The following is a 22930-nucleotide window of genomic DNA, read 5'->3' as shown; positions in this document are numbered from 1 at the left end:
AGTTTTGTAAATGCAAGACAGCAGCCAAAATTCTAATTTTGTCAGCAATGCTTTTCTTTTGTTTAAAGGGCATTTCACAGCCTTTGTGAATGGAATGGCTGCAACTCATTTAGAATTTTAAATACGTATTGTAAAATTTCAGCAATTAACATATAAAGGCAACATTCAGATTCAATCTTGCATCTAAAATATTGGCTTTCCTGAATGACTATCCAGTATAGCCGTGGTGATGGAAATGGCTATTTCACGAAACGCAAAGCTAGGGGAAAATATGGGACAATTAATGCTATTTTCTACTGATGCTAACAACAAAAAGTAACCAAACCGGGGGCAGCACGGTTATGCAGTGGGTTAGCACTGTGGCCTCATGGCGCCGAGGTCCCAGGTTCGATCCCGGCTCTGGGTCACTGTCCGTGTGGAGTTTGCTCATTCTCCCTGTGTTTGCGTGGGTTTCGCCCCCACAACCCAAAAAGGTGCAAGCCAGGTGGATTGGCCATGCTAAATTGCCCCTTAATTGGAAAAAATGAATTGGATACTCTAAATTTATTTAAAAAAATAACCAAAGCAAAAATAAAAGCACTTGCAAACTATGAAGGTGAAAAAGATACTTACATATGCAATTTTTCATATACTAAATTACCCATCTTTATTATTATTCTGTGAGGTTATATGGAGGTACAATCAAGTTGTGCCATTTTAATACAACTTCTCATCGCTGGCGCATTAGCAGTTTTGCCGGAGGCTTGGAAGCATTGTCCAGTTGCTCATTTTTCCAAGGGGAAGAGTGAAAGACTCGAGAGAGAGGAAAATAAATGGGTGAAAGTAAAAGGAGTCAACTGTAATCTGCACCTACTCTGGGGTTTAGTTGTTTGGATTGCAACAAAAGAGCAAAGGAAACAATCTATTTTGCCAAAGATCCCACTGGAACAGAAATATGCCTCTCTTTACAGCAAGGCGCAAATATTCCACAAGAGGGGAGGTAGAAAAGTAAATCTGAATATGTATTTCTTTAGTTAGTCACTGATACTGTATGGGTTAAGATTATTGTTCTAATAGTCAACCTAGTGTTAGTATTAATCACTTTCAAATTGACGATATAGAAAGCAAACTAAATGTGAAAGAAATCTTCAGAACGATTTGCACTTTTTTCCCCAGTGCAGGAAAAGAGATAATGGCGAAGTTTTTAAATCAAAGTTTAGGATTATTCCTCACAGGAAAATGACAAGTTTCCAAAAATATTTAGAAATGCTTTGGACTTGGCATGTTGATTTATCTGAACTGTCTTGAAAATCAGGAATATAACTAATGCTGTAATTTTCAGGAACCCCAGTTGCCATAGGAAACTACAAGAAATAAGTAGTTACAACTACTGCTAAGTATACTATGATGGTGTTGATACTGCAAACATTCCATAACACCAATATTTGTTTGCTGTTTAACCTTGGACCTTTGCTCCCAGTGTGTTTTTGGATATTTGTCTTAAATTAGAATAAATTGTCTTCATATGCCCAATAAATTTCAAGTAATATAAATTCTGAAAATCTCATGAGTGTCATGGCCTTAAAATTGACATTTTCTTAAAATTTAGTTCTGTTTAATAGTGGCTGGATTTTGTTTTAAAGGGCCATATATTGCAAAACATTGTTACTTAAAATTAGGCCATCTTCAGGTCATCATCAAACATTTGACAATATAAAAAGTCTAGTATTACAGGCTGGTAAATCTCCTGCATACACTATGCCCAATCACCAATCAACATTATACTGTACTTACCACAGAGTGAGAGTAATCAGAAAATACACATTAGGAATTTATACATGTTCTTATCGTTCACAGCGCAGTTTAGAGAAGACTATTCTGTTGCATCCTTTGTTATAATATGGGTATCATTAAATTTGAACAAAGTATTTTCCAAATGGCACTTTTTACTGCTACATTACTTTGAATTAACATCAGTATGTCAAGTTGAGACTCAAGATTAGAAAATAGATAAATTCATGAGTTTCACGAGAGCACAAAGGTGCACATCTTGAGCTATTAATATAATCCTAAAATATATTCTTGAACACCCTACAGCCTGTGTTTTTCTATATATGAAGATTGGGGATGGGTTCATGCTGTTTGCCATTTTATGAGGTGAAGGCGAGCATCATGATGGACAGATGGGCATGTCAGGTGTGTGCAATCAAATTACATGATTTGCATGGCCTGATGTAAACTTAAGTTTTGTCAAACACGGCACAGTTAATGTGCATATAAGTCATTGATGAAAAGTTTGAGGAACTAAGAATGCATGGATTATTAACTTTGTCAAGTTGATGTTCATTTTGGCATGATGCAAGGCCAGATGTGAAAACAGACCGTAGTTTTTTTTTTCAAACAAAGACAAATCTGATATACATCATTCATTTCATCACCAATAGACTTTTAAAAATGATTCTATACAGGAAACAACGTTGAATGAACATATAAATTAATTATATGCATACTGACAAATTGTTCCCATAAGAATAATGGCAGCTAACGAGATTTAAATTACAGTAACCACAAAGTCAAGCAGCATGAAATAATAATGCGGAGTCAGTCATCAATTCATTGCCTTACTTTGAGCATTGCCCATTGACAGTGTGATAAAGTTGTTTCAATCAAATCACATCTATGAATGGATTCCGGTCATCTAATTCAAAATGCAGCAATTTCCTCTTATCCAGCTTTCTTAATAATACTGACAAAGGTGGAAAAACATCTTCAGCTGTTACTGCAAACGTATCTAGCTAAAATCATTTCACACAAAATATTCAACATGCACAATGCTCATTGAAAATTAATAGTTTAACATTCTGACAAAACAGCTACTCGATGTACCATATTTGTGTGTGTGTGTGTGTGTGTGTGCGCGCGTCAGCATGGGGGAAATGGGGAGGACAGCCCATCATTAAATAATTGAAAATTTTGGAGTGAAATGGAGAAAACAAATTGGCTTGATAGGCAGTAGGAAGCTGTATGAGGACACAGCAGAAGCTAAAATCCAGGCAATGATACTTTGCGTACAACTGCCACCTTGGTAATTGAAGTAGTCAACAAATAAATGTCACAGATCAGATTTTCTGTTTTCTCTCTGACTTTGCTCCTGTTGTCGATTTAAATGAATAATTCTTTATTTCATTGCACCTTTCTGGTTGCCCAAAAAACCTGCTGAAATAATTTGGAATTCCTGAAGTTGATTTAAAAAGAAAAAGGCACTATTAGAGTACGACGGTCTCCAGAGTCATTCAGATTGTCCAGACCTCTGAGTAACTCCTCTTCCTTCCCAGTTTTATATTCTACAATCTGTTATTACAGAAGTCAACATTTCCTTTCTCAACTGTTTATTGGTGGAAAGCCATTTAGAGATTGTGAATGTGCAGGTTTTCTGGCTACAAAAAAGACACAATCGTAAAGGTATTTTAACATGGATTGGTCATTTTCTGTGTATGTTGAAGGAACAGAACACTTTTCCACCTGCAATAGAAAATAGGTTAATTTTTATCACAGTTCAGAAATACCTCTGAAATTAATGCAACAAAATTACTCTTTTAAGATGGGAATGCAAAATATCTAAGACGTTAAATAAAAACTGAAAATTTACAATTCTGTTTGAAAAAATCTCATGCTGGTCTTTTTTTATATGACTCTCTATCCATCTTCTCTTAAATAAAATGTGTTCTGTTTGTGGCTTTTCATTTTTCTAATATAAATTAGCTTCTCCCAATCATTTTTGTTGACTATTTTCTATTTTACTCTTCAGATATCTTTTTGTATAGCTTTTCTATCTCATTATTTTAGCTTCCTATTATTCCCAACATTTGTTTACAATCTTGTTTGTCATTCTGAATGGGTAAATGTTGTTTTCATCTCCCAATACAAAAATAACACTAGTTCTCAGCTCTTTGTTATCCCCATCATTCATGATACCTTCCCCAAGTTTGTGACATCTGAAAATCAAAAATGAAAGATTGATATTATACTCAAGAGCACAATTACAATACTAACATAGTAAATTTATAGACACTAATAATTTAAACCAAAGTTTGAAAATACCCCAAACACATGCTGAAAAATAAATTAGATGGTTTAATTTTTGTACATGGACACACTGCAGCAAGTGGCCAGACTCATTTATGCCAGCAATTCATGAAAAGTAACTTTTTAAACATTTAAAAAAAAAATTTTTGATGAAAAATTGATGATCATTGAAGCAAAAAGTAGAAATTTGTTCAAGCGTGTTTCTGGAGCAAAAGGCGATTGAGTAATAAGGCGAGAACACAAGCTGGGATGATCAAGACCAGTACAAGAAATTGTGCATGCCTATAGTCTTTCTCTTCAAAAACATCCCTGTACCCCGAACAAAGGTATAAATATTCTGATGGAGGAAATATTAAGATGTTTGGCCAAATGAAATGCATTCCAGGCTCCTTAGTGTTGCAAGAGATAGCAGAGACTCACATCATTTGCCAATCCTCACTGCCTCCAGACATGATGCCGGTGAACTGAAGATCAGGTAATGTTGTGCCCTAGCTTCTGGATGCAATACATTTTTGCAAATTTTGTACTGAATTATCTTCACAAGTTCCAGACAGACACTCTTTGAAAGATCGACAAATACTCATTGATATTAAGACGTCAAAATGGCAAATATCTTCAAACCAGTTAACAGAAGCTCTTAAATTTAAATAAATGCCTGGTGTGAAGACTTATGGTTTATTAGTAGTGTCACTGGACTAGTAATTCAGAGGCTCACACTAATGCTCTAGGGACATGGGTTCAAATCCCACCACTGCAGCTGATGGAATTTAAAATTCCATTCATAAAAATCTGTAATTGAAAACTAGACTCCAAATGATGACAATCAATGGAATTCTGCACTCATTGCTGGCTGGCATGAGAAAAGCTGTATGTAGCACTCCAGCTGCACTGCTGAGTTTTCTATCCAAATTCTCTGGCAATCTGAGCACAGAAAGTTTGGGGACACTTATTTACTATCATGCTGGCAGGATGGGGCCTGTTAGAGCCGGCAACGTTGGGCACAAAACTCTACCCCACTCACACGGGGAACCCCCTCCCCGCAAGCAATGAGGCAACCCCCTCCCTGACCCACAGGCACTGGGGCAACGCTTCCCACACACAAGGGGAATCGCCCCCCAATGGGGCTCCCCAGACAGGTTGGCACTAATTGCCTAGGTATGCCCCACTCCCCCCCAGGAGCTATACTTACCTTTGCGCCCCTGGCAGGTTTCCTTTGACTGCTTCCAGTTTTTCAATATTTGCTGTAAACCTCACCGACGTGATGGGAATTCCTTACCCGAGGGGAACATATGGTCGGGGAAGCCCTTTAACTACATTTAAAATTATTTAAATGTATTTAAATGAGGTTCCTGCCCTTCCAGAAAATTATATGGGCTTCATAAATAGAATAAAAAAAAGAAGTAATGATAACCGTTATAAAATACTAGTTTGGCCTCAATTGGAGGTTCTGGGTCCAATTCTTGGCACCAAACTTGAGGAAGGATATGAAGGTTTGAGAGAAAATGAAGAAAAAATTTACGAATATAGATTGGGGAAGCCACGCCTGTTCTCCTTTTAGGAAAGAAGGCAGAGAAAAAAATTTGATGGAGGCGTTCAGACAGATATTTTTCACATTTTGAAAGTGAGAAAACCAGAGGATTCTGATTCAAGGTGAATTACAATGGACCTAATAGTGACATAAGGCAAATGTTTTTGATTTAAGTGGTTACGACCTGGAATGCACTGCTTGGGAGTGTGGTGGAGGCAGATTTAATCATGGGTTACAAAAAAAAAAGAGATTAGGAGAAGCACCTGAAAAGAAAAAAAAAATGCTGTGCTATGGAGAAACACAGGGGAGGACTAACCGAGTTGTTCTCGGACAGCTGGCATAGGCACGATTGGCTGGAATGGCCTCCTTTTGTAACTAACCATTCTATGATTCCATAGAGTCAAGTGCAACAAAGAATTTGAACAAGTTGGAGTTTATGAAGGATGCTATATCCTGAAGGTGCGATGCTCCATACCAACAGATGTGCACTTTTCGTACGGGTCTACTGTAACCATCTAAGGGATTGTGGTCACAATGCACATTAAAGTCATGATTATAAAGTCCAGGTAGCACTTAAGAATTCTGTTTCAACTGCTGAATGAGGCACATTGAGCGGAAATAGCTTGCAAATCTGGTAAAAGATAGTGTTAACCTCTCAAGGTCATTTACCAATACTGTTCTAAATCTTTAACAAATGTGCTACATATTTTCAGTCATTTAACCATTGGCAGGAATTCAGGTCAACTTACTGTTGCAACTGTGAAGGAATTTGGTTTATTTTGACACATGCAATATCTTATATACTCTTTGCGCCGAGTGTTGAAATTTTTGCGCTGGGCTCTTTGTTTATATTGTAAATGTTTATTTTTGCCTGTATGTGTATATGATCAACTGCAGAACTTATGATTTGCCAAGTATTGTTTCTATTATCACCTGGGAAGAGTACTAAATGAACATGTAAACAAATCAGCAGTGTTTATGAACATAAGAACTAGGAGCAGGAGGTCATTCAGCCCCTCGAGCCTGCTCTGCCATTCAGTAAGATCATGGCTGATCTTATCTCGGCCTCATTTCCACCTTCCTGCTGGCTCCGCAAAACCCTTCATCCCGCTATTAATTAAAAACCCAGGTATCTCCTCCTCAAATTTGTTTAGTGTTCTGGCGTCCTCTGCACTCTTGAGGTAGAGAATTCCAGATTCACGACCATTTGAGTGAAGCAATTCCTCCTGATGTCTCTTTTAAATCTGCCATCCCTTAGCCTAAAACTTTGCATGTTCTACTAAGGATAGTACTATTTTAATAACTTTCTTTTAGAAGTTAAGCAGTTGGTCCTAAATATTGGACTAGAAACAGAATACAAAAGTTGACTGTGAAAGTCTGGGGAGGGCACAATGGCGCAGTGGATAGCACTGATGCATCATGGCACTGAGGATCCAGGTTCGATCCTGGCTCCAGGTCACTGTCTGTGCGGAGTTTGCACATTCTCTCGTGTTTGCATGGCTCTTACCCCCACAACTCAAAGATGTGCAGGATAGGTGGATTGGCCATGCTAAGGTGCCCCTTAATTGAAAAAAATTGGGAACTTTTAATTTATAAAAATCTATTTTAAAAAACCTGAAACTTGTGACTACATAATTTAGCATACAACTATAAAGACTTTGCTCCAACATCAACGGCAAAGAATAGTCTTTTTGCTAGGGAAAATTAAGTATCATATGTCTTGAGGTTTTACTGAATGTGGTGGTGCATTATGTGTAGCAATAAATATACATTTCACGACAAATTTTGATATGTTTTCCAAGTATACGCTTTGCCATATTTCTCCTTTATCGGCTGTTGTGGCAACCTAATTAAAAAGGAATAAATGACAGTGAGAAGCTAGGTATGTGGATTCACCAATAGGGGTTGGGGCTTGTTCAATCATAATGATTTTTTCTATTTTTAATCACATTTATAGTCAAGGGTCTTACCTCAATTTTGAATCCATATTGAAGTATGCAATGCCGGATGTCTTCATAACTCAGTTCTATTGATTTTTCATTTGCCATATTCTCAAAATGATAGAGCAAAGGACCTAGGAGAAATTAGTTTAAGTTAGGTGGTCTTGTCAATCCATTTAATTTATCAATTTACAATTGAATAACACTAAGAGGGCCACAATCATGCAAAGGAATTGTGCATAACGTGACTCATAAAAGGAGTCCCTTCCTAAATTGGGCATTAAGTCATTAAGTGATTTCTGTTGTCAAGATCGGAGAAATACATCAGGTCAGGTTTTGCCCCATTATTTTACTAATTGTATGTTGAGAATTATCTGAAATAAATTGTAATTTATTTCTTTGAAAAGGTTGAAGCAGAATTGCTACTAGTCCCCAAATTAATTACCCAAACTTATATCAAACTAAACGACTTCACTCCTTCCTACTCACTGCCGCTATTATGACCTATTCAGCTTTAACCTCTTAAGTATAAGAGGCATTCTGAATGGCCATGAGATGTAAAACATTGCTGCTCAGCCATTTACCCAATTATTTTGAAGCTGCTTCTTATCTTTCTCACCACTGAATTCTATTTTTAAGTGTAGAACAACAATTGCAATATTTTGTTTAGAGAACACACCAACATTTAAAAGGATTATCGAGAACACCTTTGAGATTTTGAATTTGATCATAGCACTAGTTGGTGGTTCACACATGGTAATAAGGCTGTGTTATTTTGTTCCTGTGATGTCAGTGTATTTTTGAGGTTTTTTTTTGCAACCTGGCTGCAGTGGTCAGCTGTAGGAAAAATTTTAAGAAAAAGGGATGCATTGTGCTCAAAGGTGACATTCGAAAATCTGTACTTGCATCAATTATAGATTTTTGACCCGAATGATCTGTGACATGGGAAGGCTTGCAAAATATCTCAAAAGATTAAGGACTTGTGACCAGTCAACCAATTCTAACTTTTGCAGCATATGATTTTAATAATAGTTAAACAATAATGAAAATACTCAATTGTTTTAAGATTTTTGCTAAACACAGCTATTAGCACAGTGGTTAGCACTGTTGCTTCATAGTGCCAAGGTTCCAGGTTCGATTCCCAGCTTGGGTCATTGTCTGTACGGAGTCTACACGTTCTCGCTGTGTCCGCGTGGGTTTTCTACGGGGGCTCTGGTTTCCTCCCACAAGTCCCGAAAGACATGCTGTTAGGTAATTTGGGCATTTTGAATTCTCCCTGAGTATCTGAACAGGCACTGGAATGTGTCGTCTATGGGCTTTTTACAGTAATTTCATTGTAGTGTTAATATAAGCCTACATATGACAATAAATATTATTATTGATGCACAGTGAACTATGTTCAATATGTATCGAAAAACAATGCTATTACAGTATTGTCCACATTCATTTTTGTATGCTAGACCACAACACAACGAAACTGAAATTATCATGGTTTCCCATTTTCACAACTTATTTAAGCTGTTTTATTTCCAGTAAAATTTAAAGAACACCAGGATTGCACAACCCCTTTCCTTACAAATAGATATTGCCAATAGCCTCAGATTTAAGCCTGCACCCGTCTTCTTTAACTTTGGAGCTTGCAAATTCCATTCAGCCTTTCTAAGTTTAGGGCTACAGATGGGAGGCAAAACTTTCAAAAATTCTGACCTAGTCAAGTCACTAAGAATTTTGTAAGTGAACTTCAATACAATACTTCTTTGGAGTTCCATTCCTGAAATTTAAAATGTGTCTTAAGTCTAAAACCTTCCAAGATTTATTTTTGATACAAGAGTTGAGGAACAGTGCAAGTATTGAGTATTCAGCACTTTTATTCACACTCTTGAAATACTCTGTTATAAATACTGCACATTGGAAAATAAATTTAAATGTTTTACGTGGCCCCTATGGCTCCATATCCTTTGATCATAAATGCTTAATACCCCTGATTGATATGTATATTTTGTTCATACAGACGTTAAACTCTAAACTGTGCACTATTGAATGACAATATAAAATTCCCGCAGAGATCAGTGATAGGGTATTGCCGTTTATTATCCTCATTAATGACCTGAACGTAGATGTTAGGGCAATGATGTACAATTTGTTGAAACGTGAAGGTTTGAGCGAGTGGAAAAAATTACTTCAAGTGGATAATGATAACTGTGGGGAAATGGTGCATAATTGGCAAATGGTATCTAGCTTTGATAAATGTTCAGCATGTGGGCAGTCAATGCGAAGCATACATACACCTTACAGGGTACAGAACTGAAATCTGTTGAAAGAAAATAAGATGCTCAATTGTCTTAAAGTTCATAATGCTGTGAAGTGATAATCAAAGCAAACAAAGTGGTAGGCTGCATTGCCAGAATGTTTCAATATAAATCAAAATACAATGTTCTGATTGTATTACATTGGTTACGTTCACTTAGAATACAGCATCGTCTTACATGGCGAGATTTGAAGGTTTTGGTTATGGTTCAGGGCTAATTGAATGATACTCAGCTTAAACCATGTCATTTACCTCATTCTTGAGCTTGGCAGAAAGTTGAGTTATTCTTCTGTTACCTTCACCTCTGTGCTCATTTCATTTGGCAACGTGTTTGCTCCTTGCATACAAGACACTTTCTCCCATCTTCAGAATTTTCACTCCACCGGACCCCTCCCTAACAACCTCCTACTGCTTAACATGGGCCATCTCAATGTCTTTAACCTGCCCCTTCTGAACTTGAAACTCACTGTTCTCTCAAAATCCAACACTGATGTTGTCATCAAATCTACTGAAAATGGCATCACTGTTGAGTTTTGGTGAACAGGCCTCTACCTTACTCCTTTGATTCCTCTCACTTTTTTCAAATAAAATATGCCATTATGGTGTCATGCATGGATCATAGCTGTGCTTTTTATGGGATTTTTTGTTCCAGTCCTACTGAGGTCCCCTTCTTCACTTTTACTTTGAGTACATTGATGCCTACATCAGTGTTGCTTCCTGCACTCACCCAGAACTGATTGATTTCAACTGTTTCAAATTTTCAATCCTCCTTCATCTCCACATAGCTCAACTTCAACTCCTCCTATCCCTTCCTCAACTTTTATATCTCGATTACTGTCAGCCAACATCTACTACCAGCCCAATGACATCCATAACTACCTTGGATAAAAGCAAATTACTGCGGATGCTGGAATATGAAAGGAATAAGAAAATGCTGGAAAATCTCAGCAGGTCTGGCAGCATCTGTAGGGAGAGAAAAGAGCTAACATTTCGAGTCCAATTACTTTGTCAAAAGCTAACAGACAGAAAGTGGGAAATATTTATACTGTGGAGTGAGAATCAACGCAAACTGGAGGAACAACATTTCATCTTCCGGTTAGGCACGCTGCAGCCTTCCAGCCTGAACATCGAATTCAACAACTTCAGATGATCAGCTCTACCCTACCTCGACCCATTTGTTTTCATCCTATTTTTCATTTTAACTGTCTTTTACCATTTCTTTCTTTCTATTTAATTCCCCCCCCAATCTTATCCACCTTTCTCCTCTTTGCTTCCCCTTCCCCTCCCCCCACATCTACAGTTCATCCTCTGATGTTAGTTTCCCTGCTGTTTGACCTTTCACATCTTTTGTTCTCTCTGGGGACTGCTATTAGCACTCTTTCCCCTTGGTTTCTGTGGCCTTTAGCACCCGGTTTCCCTGGGTTTCTGTGGCTATGACTCATCTTTCATTCTCACTCCACAGTATAAATATTTCCCACTTTCTCTGTCTGTTAGCTTTGACAGTGTCATCGGACTCGAAACGTTAGCTCTTTTCTCTCCCTACAGATGCTGCCAGACCTGCTGAGATTTTCCAGCATTTTCTCTTTCGTTGATTATATTTCCTCCTACCCTGCTTCCTGTAAGACGTTATTCCATTTATTCTGTCTCTTCACATTGTTCTGGTGATGCCAATTTTCATATTTGCTTCTGATAGGTCTTCCTTTTCCATCAACTGAGGATTCCTCTCCACCGCAGTTGACAGACTTAGTTCCCCGCTTCTGCTTTCAACCCTTCCTATCAAGACAAGATAGGGTGTCTGAATTCTCCTTCAGTGTACCCGAACAGGCCCAGGAGGGTGGTGACTAGGGGATTTTCACAGGAACTTCATTGCAGTGTCTGTAAGCCTACTTGTGACAATAAAGATTATTATTATTGACCACATCTTTCATCCCACTAACCTCCACCATTTTGGCTACTTTAGCATTATGCCATCAACAAATACATAATTTCATCCCATTTCAGCATTCCAAAGGGATTATTCACTCTGTGGTATTTTGATTCTCTCTTGGCTCACCCTTAACACCTGCTCCTCTTTCCACGCAAACATAGAAGATGCAATACCTGCTCTTTCGCTTCCTCTCTTCCCACCATCCAGGGCCCAGCTAGTTACTTGAACTTCTTTCAACTTGGTATACTGATTTGTTGTTCATGCTGAAATCTCCACTACACTGGGGAGACCAGAGACTGGGGATAATTTTGATGAACACCTCTTCTGTCCACAGGCAGTATTCCAAGTTTCTTGCTGCTTATTTTAATTCTCCACCCACTGCCACTCTGACTATGACGCCCTACACTGTTACAATCCAGTTGGTGCAAGTTTGAGGAACGCTGCCTCATCTTACAAGATCATAAGAAAACCTTTTAATTTATAACTTAATGAACTCAAAATTGAGTTCAACAACTATAGACCAGAACCACTCTCCCATTTCATCAAATAACAGTTCTTGGTAATGATGTTGCTGCCATTTACAGCTCCTTTGGAGCCATCTCATATCTTTACTTGTTCCTTTACCACCCACTTTTGCTGTGCAGTCTCATCCCTTTCGTATTTCTAATCACTCATGTCTGCCACCCTACCACAGAGTTTCTATTTTGTTCTTTCCTCACCTCTGTACTTCCTCAACCTGTTGTGATGAAAATCACATACCTGACCACCAACTATCTCTCTCTCTCTCTCTCTCTCTCTCTCGCACTGGTGCCTATTAACAGCATTTTCTGTTTATCTTTAAAAAAAAAACAGGGATTACTTATTTTAGAAATGGGTGATCTGGTAAGGGTGGTTAAAATAATTAAAAGGGCTAGACTGTTTTCATAATGACAGATTTCCAGTGGTAGGTTTGGTGAAGTCAGGGTTATATTCATAAAGTGACACATGGGTAGAAGTAGATATCAGGAAAATCTTATCCAAAGGCATTGTAGATCTATTTAACAAGTTACTGCCTTGAGTTGCATACATCCAAAAGAGAGCTGAACCTGTTGATGGCTGGGCTGCACAGTGGTTAGCACTGTTGCTTCACAACACCAGGGACCCGGGTTCAATTCCCGGCTTGGGTCACTGTCTGTGCGGAGTTGCACATTCCCCCAGTGTCTGCGTGGGTTTCCTCCGGATGTTCTGGTTTCCTTCCACAAGTCCTGAAAGACTTGTTTGTTAGGTGAATTGGACATTCTGGATTCTTCCTCAGTGTACCCGAAAAGGCGCCGGAGTGCGGCGACTAGGGGATTTTCACAGTAACTTCATTGCAGTGTTAATGTAAACCTACTTGTGACACTAATAAAGATTATAGATTATATGTAGGATGAGACAGTAAGCAATATAAATCAGGGTCAATGTGGTCTCCTGAACTAGCTTTGATTGTTTAAGGGTGTTGGAGAGAAATTTTAACTATCAGAAGTGGCCATTTTATAAAACACTTTGCCTCTTCCAGGTAATTACATAGCTGTTAGCAGCTGCGGGAAGGGTATAGTGTGAATAATAATGTTAAAAGGAATCACAACCATGCAGGGCAAGTTCAATGGACCAACTGTGTTTTCCTATCCACCATTTCTGCACACTTATACAATTGGATATAGTTTCATCACACAGTCCAATGCAGGTTAGGTGGATTGGCCATTCTAAATTGCCCTTTAGTGTCCAAAGGTAACGTTGGACAGGGTGGGGGAAGGTAACGTTGGAAAGGGTGCTCTTTCAGAGGGTTGGTGTTGACTCGTTGGGCCGATTGGCCTTCTTCTGCACTGTAGGGATACTAGAAAACTAATGATAACATGATGACTGAGATTTTAACCTATATAGTTTGACACATTAGTAGTATTACTATTGGGCTCTGAAATAGAAGTTTTTCAACCAGTGACTAACAAATGAAACAGGTGACCTGCTAATTCAATATTTCAATAATCTGGCCAGTGTATGGCAATTGAACATTGCCGACAAATGATACTTCTAAGTGTGAACAAATAAAACATGTAAACTTTAAACAGTTTTATCTTGAACAGTGCAGTATCATTTGTTGAAAGATTATGGTAATTTTATAGTCATACCTCGGACTTGATAATAGTTTAAGAGATTCATATAATTCTATGAGTTGGACAAATTAAGCATACAAGTGTAAGAAATTGATATTTTCTCCCTCCATGATATGCACTCTAAGACGGATTTATATTTACAAGAACAGAACATAATCAATTTAGTTGCAAATTAAACCTTTATAATATAACAATGAAGCTTGTGAATCGTGAAGAGGTGAGCAAAAAGTATAAAAAGTTGGTGCAGGAACAAATACGTTTGAATTAGATTAAGATATGTTCAACATGTATATCGAGTTCAGAACATTAACATGTTTGAATTCTCTGGCTAAAACTCAGAAGATTTTGCTTGTGATATTGGCATTGAGTGCACATTTAATTCTTGGATGCTTAATAATCTGACATATGACAGTTAACACTGTGAACACTACTGATTTGAGCAGTAAACTATCAGTAAGAATATACACATTTAATTTGTCTCTAAAAATTGGCAATCTAGAAGTGTATATTCAATTGAATGTAGAATTAAGGTTCACTACCCGATTCTTCAATAAGTAGGATTCAAGTCTTCTGTCAACTTTCAATACTGTCAGGTTACAGTAAATTATAATAAAGACATGCCAAATTATGGAAGAGTTTGGAGAAATTTAGCCCTGAACATAAGGACCAAAATTTATGTTGGACATGGTCTGAAACAAAGGCACATTTAAATGGGTTAAAACTATCTGACGAAGAGTCCAACACCAAAAAGGATCTGATGATCCAAGCGATACATGTAATTTATAAAAGCTTGATCAAACAGTTAGAACAATGCTCAGAACTGTGCAATAAACAAGAAAATATACATGCGCCGTGTTGGTACAATCTGAAGGAATGTGGGATGGAAGCTGCATGATTAAGACCATCAGTGGGAGACAGTTGTAAATCGAGAGCACAACTGGGACTCTGGACTTGTTCCTCAACATCCTAATCCTCCTGCATTTGGTTTCACTGCAACCCTCCCTTTGTCAAAACATAAAAAAAGTTCATTAAATCATAAGAAATAGACCAATCAGTCCCTTGACTCAATAAGATTATAGCTTATTGTGGTATTAACACCATAACGCTCTACTCTCTTGTTGATCAAAAACCTACCTAACTTAGCCTTGAATATATTCAATGACCCACCTTCTACTGCTCTCTGGGAAAGAGATTGCCAAAGATTAACAACTGTCTGAGAGAAGAAATTCATCCTCATCTCAGTCGTACATGGTCGACCCCTTATTTTTAGTTGCACCCCCAGTACTAGATTTCCCCATGACGAAAATATTTCTTCAGCATCGACGCAGTTAAGCCCCCTCATAAATTAAAATGTTTCAATAAGATCACCTCTCCTTCTACAGACCTAACCTGTTCAACCTTCTCTAAATTGCCTCCAATGCAATCATATCCCCTCCTTAAATAAGGAAACCAAAACTGTATGCAGTACACGATGTCTGGTCTCATCAATTACCCTGAGTGTTGTAGTAAGACTTCTCTACTTTTGTACTCCGTCTGTCTTATAATTATGGGCAACAATCTATTTACCGTTCTAATTACTTGCTGCAACTGTTCATTTTTTGTGACTCATAAACGAAGAAACCCAGATCCCTCTGTACCACAGCATTTTGAAGTCCCTCTCTATTTATATACCATTCTGTTTTTCTATTCTTCCTGCCAAAGTGGACAACCTCACATTTTCCCTATTATATGCTATTTCCCAATTTGTTTGCCCACTCACCTAATCCATCCCTTTGCAAACTCTTTGTATCTTCCTCACAACTTTCTTTCTTACATATCTTTGTGTCATCAGCAAATTTTGGTCACAATACATCCAGTCCCTACATGCAAGTCATTAATACAGATCATAAATAGATTAGGCCCCAGCACTGAATCCTGTGGCACTCCACTCGTCAGTTTGGCAAGTTGAAAATTAATCATTCATCCCGGCTCTCTGTTTCCTGCTGGCTAGCCAGTCCTCTATCCATGCTAATGTACCATCCCCAACACCATGAGTTCTTATCTTATGTAGTAACCTTTTATGTGGCATTTGCTTGAATGCCCTTTGTAAATCAAAATACACTACATCTATTCATTCCACTTCATGCATGTTTGTTACCTACTCAAAGAATTCAAAATTTCTATTTCACGGAACCATGTCAACACTGATTCTATTATGATTTTCTAAAAGTCCTGCCACAATCTCTTTAATAACTGATTCTAGTATTTTTCCATTGACAGATAGGCTAACTGGCCTGTAGTTTCCTGCTCTGTCTACTTTCACTCTTGAATAGAGGTGTTACATTTACGGTTTTCCAATCTTCTGAGACAATTTCAGAATCCAGGGAATTTTGGACAATTAGAATCATAGACTGCCTGTAGTCCAAAAGAGGCCATTTGGTACATCAAGTTTGCACCGACCCTTCAAAAGACCACTCTACCTAGGTCCAATCCCTATCCTTGTAACCGCACACAATCTTTGGACACTTAAGGGCAATTTAGCATGGCCAATCCACCTAACCTGTACATCTTTGGATGAGGGAGGAATCCAGAGCACCAGGAGGAAACCCACACAGACAGGGGGAGAACATGCAGACTCCACACAGAGTCACCCGAGGTTGGAATCGAATCCGGGTCCCTGGTGCTATGAGGCAACAATGCTAACCACTGTGACACCGAGCCACCCTGATTACAACCAATGTACCTACTATCTCTGCAGGCACTTCTTTTAAGAAGATCCTAGGATGCAAGCTATCTGGACCAGGGGACTTGTCAGCCCTTAGCCTATTAATTGGTGAGAAAAAGGAACAAAAAAAATGCCGAATACAGCAGGATTTTTGTTTTCTCTGTCCTGTTGTTTTTAAATTGTTTGCTTTTCAGAGTTGTAGACTGCAGTGGTTCCATTCCTTATAACCTGTAGTATTAACCATTTTGTGTAACCCCAAATTTAGCTAGCATCATGAAGGCAAGAATTCACTGTTTAACTACAAAAACTAATAACACGACAATGTAAAGAGACATTAAAAGCAGCATTACAGCAGTCCACCAAGTCAATCTTATTAACACTTTCCTTACAGAAGAAAACCTGAAGTTTAAACATGAATACCTGTCCATTTGCAAAGAACATGATTGCTGGCTACATACTGCAAGTATATAAATAGGCAAGACTGCTCCTGTAACTGAGCTAAAGTGTAAGAATGTATCGGAAAATATTTGAAGACAAGTCAAAACAAGCTATGAAAACGCACTGTTTACCTGACGTTTAAAATCCTGCACGTCCTACCTCCAGAAAGACTGATGCAACGAGAGGACTTAGGGAGGAGTTACAGAATTATGAGGTATTTCGGTCTCCATGTTATGAACAGAGTCATCGATTGCATTTGTATTAATTAGAGAAAATAAGGAGACATGTTCCAGGTCTTTAAAATGCTCAAATACAATAATATAGATATATGCAGGTCATTTACTTTGGAGTGAGAATACTAAACACGATAGCAAAATTAACAAGAATAGAATTGGGAGAAAATTCTTCCCTCCTCATAGAAGACAATGTGGAACAGACACAGAGCAAAGGTTGTATTCATGACTTAAAAAGAGAGGCAAATGGCTGGTGAAGAAAAGGGTAGATAAGGATAAATAGGGACAGACACATTCAAATATTCCATGGAACAAAATGGTTCCTATGCTAACGAAACCATGGAAATATTTGCAGAAACTAGTTGTAAAATGCTGAATATTATAGATGATAAAGTTAGATTAATATCTGTATTAGTATTAATACAGATTACAGGGCAGGGTAAAAGTTAAAATGCATAAAAACCTTCCCTCAAATAATTTTCTAAGCGTGGTAGAGTTCATGATGCATGTAGGCTGTGTAAAAGCAGATTTGATAACCAAGGACAATTTTTATTCTAACTTTTCTGACAAATATCTACAATTCACCAAAAAGTGATGTTTGTATGATTGTTGCATTTGCATATAATTGATACAACCAGCAGCACAAAATGTTCATTTGAAAATATTAAGTTCCAACCCTAAACAGTTTGAGAAAAAAATATAAACTGTTGGCAAAAATTATATAAAATAAAAAGCACTTCTATAAAAATATACATTTACCTTAGATGTTTACAATTAATATCGTGCATTTTATTGGCTGTGTATGTAATTTACAAATCTCCAAAACTCTCCGCAACATACTTTCAGTCAAAACCTATGCTATTTCAAATTTGTCTCATTATTGTTTTGGTGAAAACATCTGAACTAACAGTACTTCCATCAAAGCCAGGAACTGCTCTACTGCCATATTGTTCGCTTCCTTTAAGGTCAAGATTCAGTAGCTACCAATATTCTGCCACTCAAGCATTAATAACTTCATAAATGAGCATTCACCCTGATCAAATACAGTCAGGTTTCTCTCACTTCTCTAATCTGCTTAGTTTATATATAAAATTAAAGGCAAAATAAAACACAATCTGCAGAATAATGGTCACCTACAAAGAGTCTTCAAGGTGCTTTCTTTATCAGGTTTTGCACTTTGCACGAAGTATTTGTGTTGTCTATATAAGGAAATAGGTGGAAAAGCATCAGAGGAACATAATTTAAAATACCACTAGTGCTTCTGTTACATTTAATATTGCTGTTGTACATTTATAAAAGCAGATACCATCACGTTCACATTTTACTTTGTTATGCTATACCTTAAGGAGTCAAGGCAGTTGTGATCATTATTTCTGGAGAAAACAGGACTGACATACAAAAGGGTTTCTTCTCAAAACTACATTCACTGATTTGGCAGCATCAATTTATATATTTGGTTTAAAAATGGAAACATTCCAGTACAGCTAATGTGGGGCGATTCTGGCTTTATTAATTCCCGAGACTGATTCAAATGCTAAAACATTTCATTCTTAAACCTGAGATATGTATTCCATTTATAACAGCTTAAAATGCATAGGTACATATACCTTTAGCTAATCAAAAGAGCAAGCAATATTAGCTGAAACAGAACATTCTGATTACGCACCAAGATTTATCCATATTCCTCCAAGTTTCAGAATCTTCCATATTGTTTCAATGTAATCAACAACATTATGTGCTGTGTCAATGAAGAAACATGTTGCTACACAGTCCCATGTGTCTGTTAATACAAAAAACTTAAGTTATTTGACATTTGTGTATTACAAAGACTCAAGGAAATATTCCACTTTTTTGAAAAAAAGTCCTGTAAGGAAAGGATGATAAAATTCACCCAGGCAGTTGATCGATACTTCATATCATTAAATCAGTTATGGACAATATGTTCTGGCCTCTCGTGGTTGGGTGGTAGTAGGATGCCAGGTAAACAATGGTGAGCCAAATTAGAATGGCTCCATCAAGCAGTCCACCTGCTTAGTAAGTTTCCCTTGATGCCAAGGGCAGTCACTCCCACCTCACCTTTGAAATTTAGTTATTTTGTCAATATTTGGATCAAGGCTATAATGAAGTCATAATGCTTGATTGTAAACAATAACATGGAATTCAAAGATTTAGATGAAGATCGCTTAGACTGTATTAAAACCATTGCTATTGCAGCTTCATTTGAGATTTAAATGCAAATCTAAATCTATAATTTGACAGAATAATTGTCAAGAATGGAATTACTTACTTGGTTCTGCATAGATCTCCTGGAAATCCCCTGCTGTCATGGAAAAGTTAGCATGTGATGGAAGACTATGTGAATTAACATCAGGAAAATGGATTGGTCGAATCTGATCAGCTGATCGCTTGTTGTTACTAAATTGATGTATCCAGGGATAAAGTGTCATTGTGTTAATTCCAGTACATCTAAAAAAGGGGAATGAGTTAAATTATGTATTTTTATACAGCATAATCACATTTAGATTTTTCAAAACAAACAAAAAAATTGTAAACGCTGAAAATCAAACTAAAACAGTGTGCTGAAAATACACAGATCAGTCAGTTAATATTTCAAGTCGGACTGATGAAAGATTTGGACACAACCTATATTGTCTCTTTATAAATTCTGATTGACCTGCTGTGTAATCCAGCAGTTTCTGTTTTGTTTTCAAAACAAATCATACAGCTTTTTAATCATGTCAAATTAGAAAACAGTTTTAAAACAACACTTTATAGTGTAGCCACCTGGGGTGGCCACATCCCGATTCCAAAATGGATACTCGCAAAGAGTGCAGAGGAAAATGGACAGCACTAGCAAAACAAGCAGGTGCAAGGTTCCTGTGGATTGGAACCTGCAGAACCCAGACAGAACTGAAACTACTAGCCATTAGCATAGTAATGAGGTATCTCCGGAGACAAAAAGAAACATTGAAACAATCGATACCAGGACAGACTTCCCGGCGCCAGTGGAAGCTAAAACAAAGGCAGGCCAACGGTTACAGAGAGCCCGCCCAACGATCAGGGAACAACCCCGTTATTGGAGAAAATCGATACGAACGATTGGGACATGGTCCAATTAATTGGGACCAAGTCCAGGGTCCGCCCAGAAGGGCACAAAGACCCTGGGGGCATTAAACAGAGTCCCCAAGGTCAGTTTGCTCTCTTACTCCTCTCCATCTTCAACTTGGCATTTGGCTCTCAGCGACGAGAGGCCGCCAAGCACCAGCCAAGTAAGTCTAAGGTCAACGCACGCTACGAGATAGGTGCTCCTAGCTACTATTCTATACCAGTTCGAAGCCAGCAGTATCAGAACCGGACAACGGCCATTGTTCATCTGACTGAGTGGGCCACTTGAAGCTAAGTATAGGCTTTTAGTAGTAGTTGTAGTTTAGTGAGTAGAGTTTGTGCATGAGTAATAATTGACTGGGTGTGTAAATAAATGTGTCTTGATCAGTATTCGGCTTTGAACCCTGTGGTGGTATCAGAAAGACACCTGGCGACTCTTGAGCAAAGGTAATTAAAACAGAGCAATTTAAGGGAAAACATAACGAGCAACAATAGCAAATTCTGAAGTCATACTCTACCTGTTGAGTACAAAATGCGAACAGAAGAGCATGTATAAACTCCACTCATTACCCTGGCAGCTATAACCCAATCTAGCAATCTCCCAGGCTAGTCTTCCAAGTCCTGCTCCTGGTACAAGTATGTTCATGTCAGCAGGATTGCTGTATTGAAAGAGCAATATATCATAATTAATTTCAGATGCAAAGACTTAGCTGGTAAATTAAATAATTATCAAGAGTCACAGTGTACATCAAATGGTTCAAATGGATTAGCCAGGTTTTGTACCTTACTGCATTTTGGCAATTATAAAATAATACAAGGATTTTTGCTCCTTCAAATGTAGGTATGTTTATCCATTTCTTGTTTGAAAATTTATACTTCAATTGTTTTCTGTGTATGTAGTTAAAATTCTTGTAAAACTAAGGTATCATTCATAGTTGATCGTTTAGAACCAACTATCTTGATAATGCAACAACATCAATGTTTCATCTTATGTTGGCCTCATTACAAGGGGACTTGAGTACATTGAGCAAGGATGTCTTACTGCAGCTGTACTGGGCCTTGGCGAGATCACACCTGGCCATCATTAGACGAAGACTTGAGTAGAAGGAGCAAGGATGTCTTACTGCAGCTGTACAGGGCTTTGGTGAGGCCACACCTGGCCATCATTACAAGACTTGAGTAGAAGGAGCAACAATGTCTTACTACAGTAGTAGAGGGCCTTGGTGAGACCACACCTGGAGCAGTGTGCGCAGATTTGGTCTTCTTATATAAGAAAGGGTATATTTGCCATCGAGACAGTGCAGCGAAAATTCAGCAAACTGCTTCTTGGGATGGCAGAATTGTTGAATGACGAGAGGTTGGATCGACTGGACCTGTATTCACTGGAATTTAGGAGAATGAGAAATTATCTAATTGAAACATATAAAATTTTGACAAGGTTGGACCGACTGGATGCAGGGATTTTATTTCCTCAGGCCTGGGGGTCCAGAACAAGGTGTCATAGTTTTAGGATATGTGGTAGGCCTTTTAGGACTGACATAAGGAGAAACCGCTTCACTCAGCAGGTGGTGAACCTGTGGAATTCTCTACCAAAGGCTGTGGAGGACAAATCACTGAATATATTTAAGAATTAAATAGATAGATTTCGAGAATCTAAAGGTGGCAAGGGTATGAAGAGTGTGGGGAGCAAAGCGTTGAGATAGAGGATCAGCCATGATAATATTGAATGGCAGAGCAGGCATGAAGGGCCGAATAGCCTACTCCTATTTTTACGTTTCTAATTCTTTTTTTTTTTAAATTTAGATTAGCCAATTATTTTTTCCAATTAAGGGGCAATTTAGCGTGGCCAATCCACCTACTCTGCACATTTTTGGGTTGTGGGGGCGAAACCCACGCAGACACGGGGAGAATGTGCAAACTCCACACGGACAGTGACCCAGAGCCGGGATCGAACCTGGGACCTCAGCGCCGTGAGGCGGTTGTGCTAACCACTAGGCCACCGTGCTGCCCCATGTTTCTAATTCTAATAACGTGGCTTATAATTGGTCCACATGGCTCAATCTGAACAAGAAGCTATTTCTGACTACCCATGTGTAAATGAGAGGCTAATTTTTAGTCTTCATTCCATTTAAGGACCACAGATGCTAATGAGCATTCAGAGCACATCAGATGTCAAAAGCTCAACAGTCCTCTTTTAGGCTTTCTGTCGCAAAGAAAGTGCAGGTGTGAAATTAAAAAGGAAATTAGGAAAGCAAGAAGAGAGCACAAAAAATATTGGAAAGTAGAATCAAGGAAAACTCAAAGATGTTTTATAAATACACAAAAAGGATGAGGATAAATAAGAAAAGAGTAGGGCCACTTGGAGACATGATGGCACAAAGATGGCGCCGGAGCGAAGCGACTCTCTGCAAGCTCTCCCCAACAGATCCACTTTTTACTTAACTTATACTCGTTCTAATCTTTTAAAAATTAATTCTAAAGCTTGAATTTTGTTTAATTCCCTTTTCTTCCCATGTACTGAATGATCTGTTGAGCTGCTTGCAGAAAAAT

General features: G+C 38.0%; 1 protein-coding gene across 3 annotated transcripts in view; it reads right to left on the bottom strand.

Annotated features, from left to right (window-relative positions):
• Window positions 1-2404: 2404 nt before the first annotated feature.
• Window positions 2405-22930, bottom strand: part of carnmt1 (carnosine N-methyltransferase 1) — a 35952-nt gene continuing 15426 nt past the window's right edge. For 2 of the 3 annotated variants that reach the window (XM_038804948.1, XM_038804949.1), the window contains 5 exons: window positions 20899-21039; window positions 19563-19741; window positions 18942-19055; window positions 7564-7667; window positions 2405-3501 (listed from right to left, as the gene is read on the bottom strand). In XM_038804948.1, coding sequence (XP_038660876.1) covers window positions 3361-3501; window positions 7564-7667; window positions 18942-19055; window positions 19563-19741; window positions 20899-21039 — 679 coding nt within the window. In that variant the 3' untranslated portion in view covers window positions 2405-3360. Of the gene's footprint in view, window positions 3502-7563; window positions 7668-18412; window positions 18475-18941; window positions 19056-19562; window positions 19742-20898; window positions 21040-22930 lie in introns of all 3 variants that reach the window. The other variant, XR_005461604.1, reaches the window with a different exon arrangement.

This window comes from Scyliorhinus canicula, chromosome 8 (assembly GCF_902713615.1).
Source record: "Scyliorhinus canicula chromosome 8, sScyCan1.1, whole genome shotgun sequence".
Classification (NCBI taxonomy): domain Eukaryota; kingdom Metazoa; phylum Chordata; class Chondrichthyes; order Carcharhiniformes; family Scyliorhinidae; genus Scyliorhinus; species Scyliorhinus canicula.
This window is presented reverse-complemented; position numbering and strand designations above follow the sequence as displayed.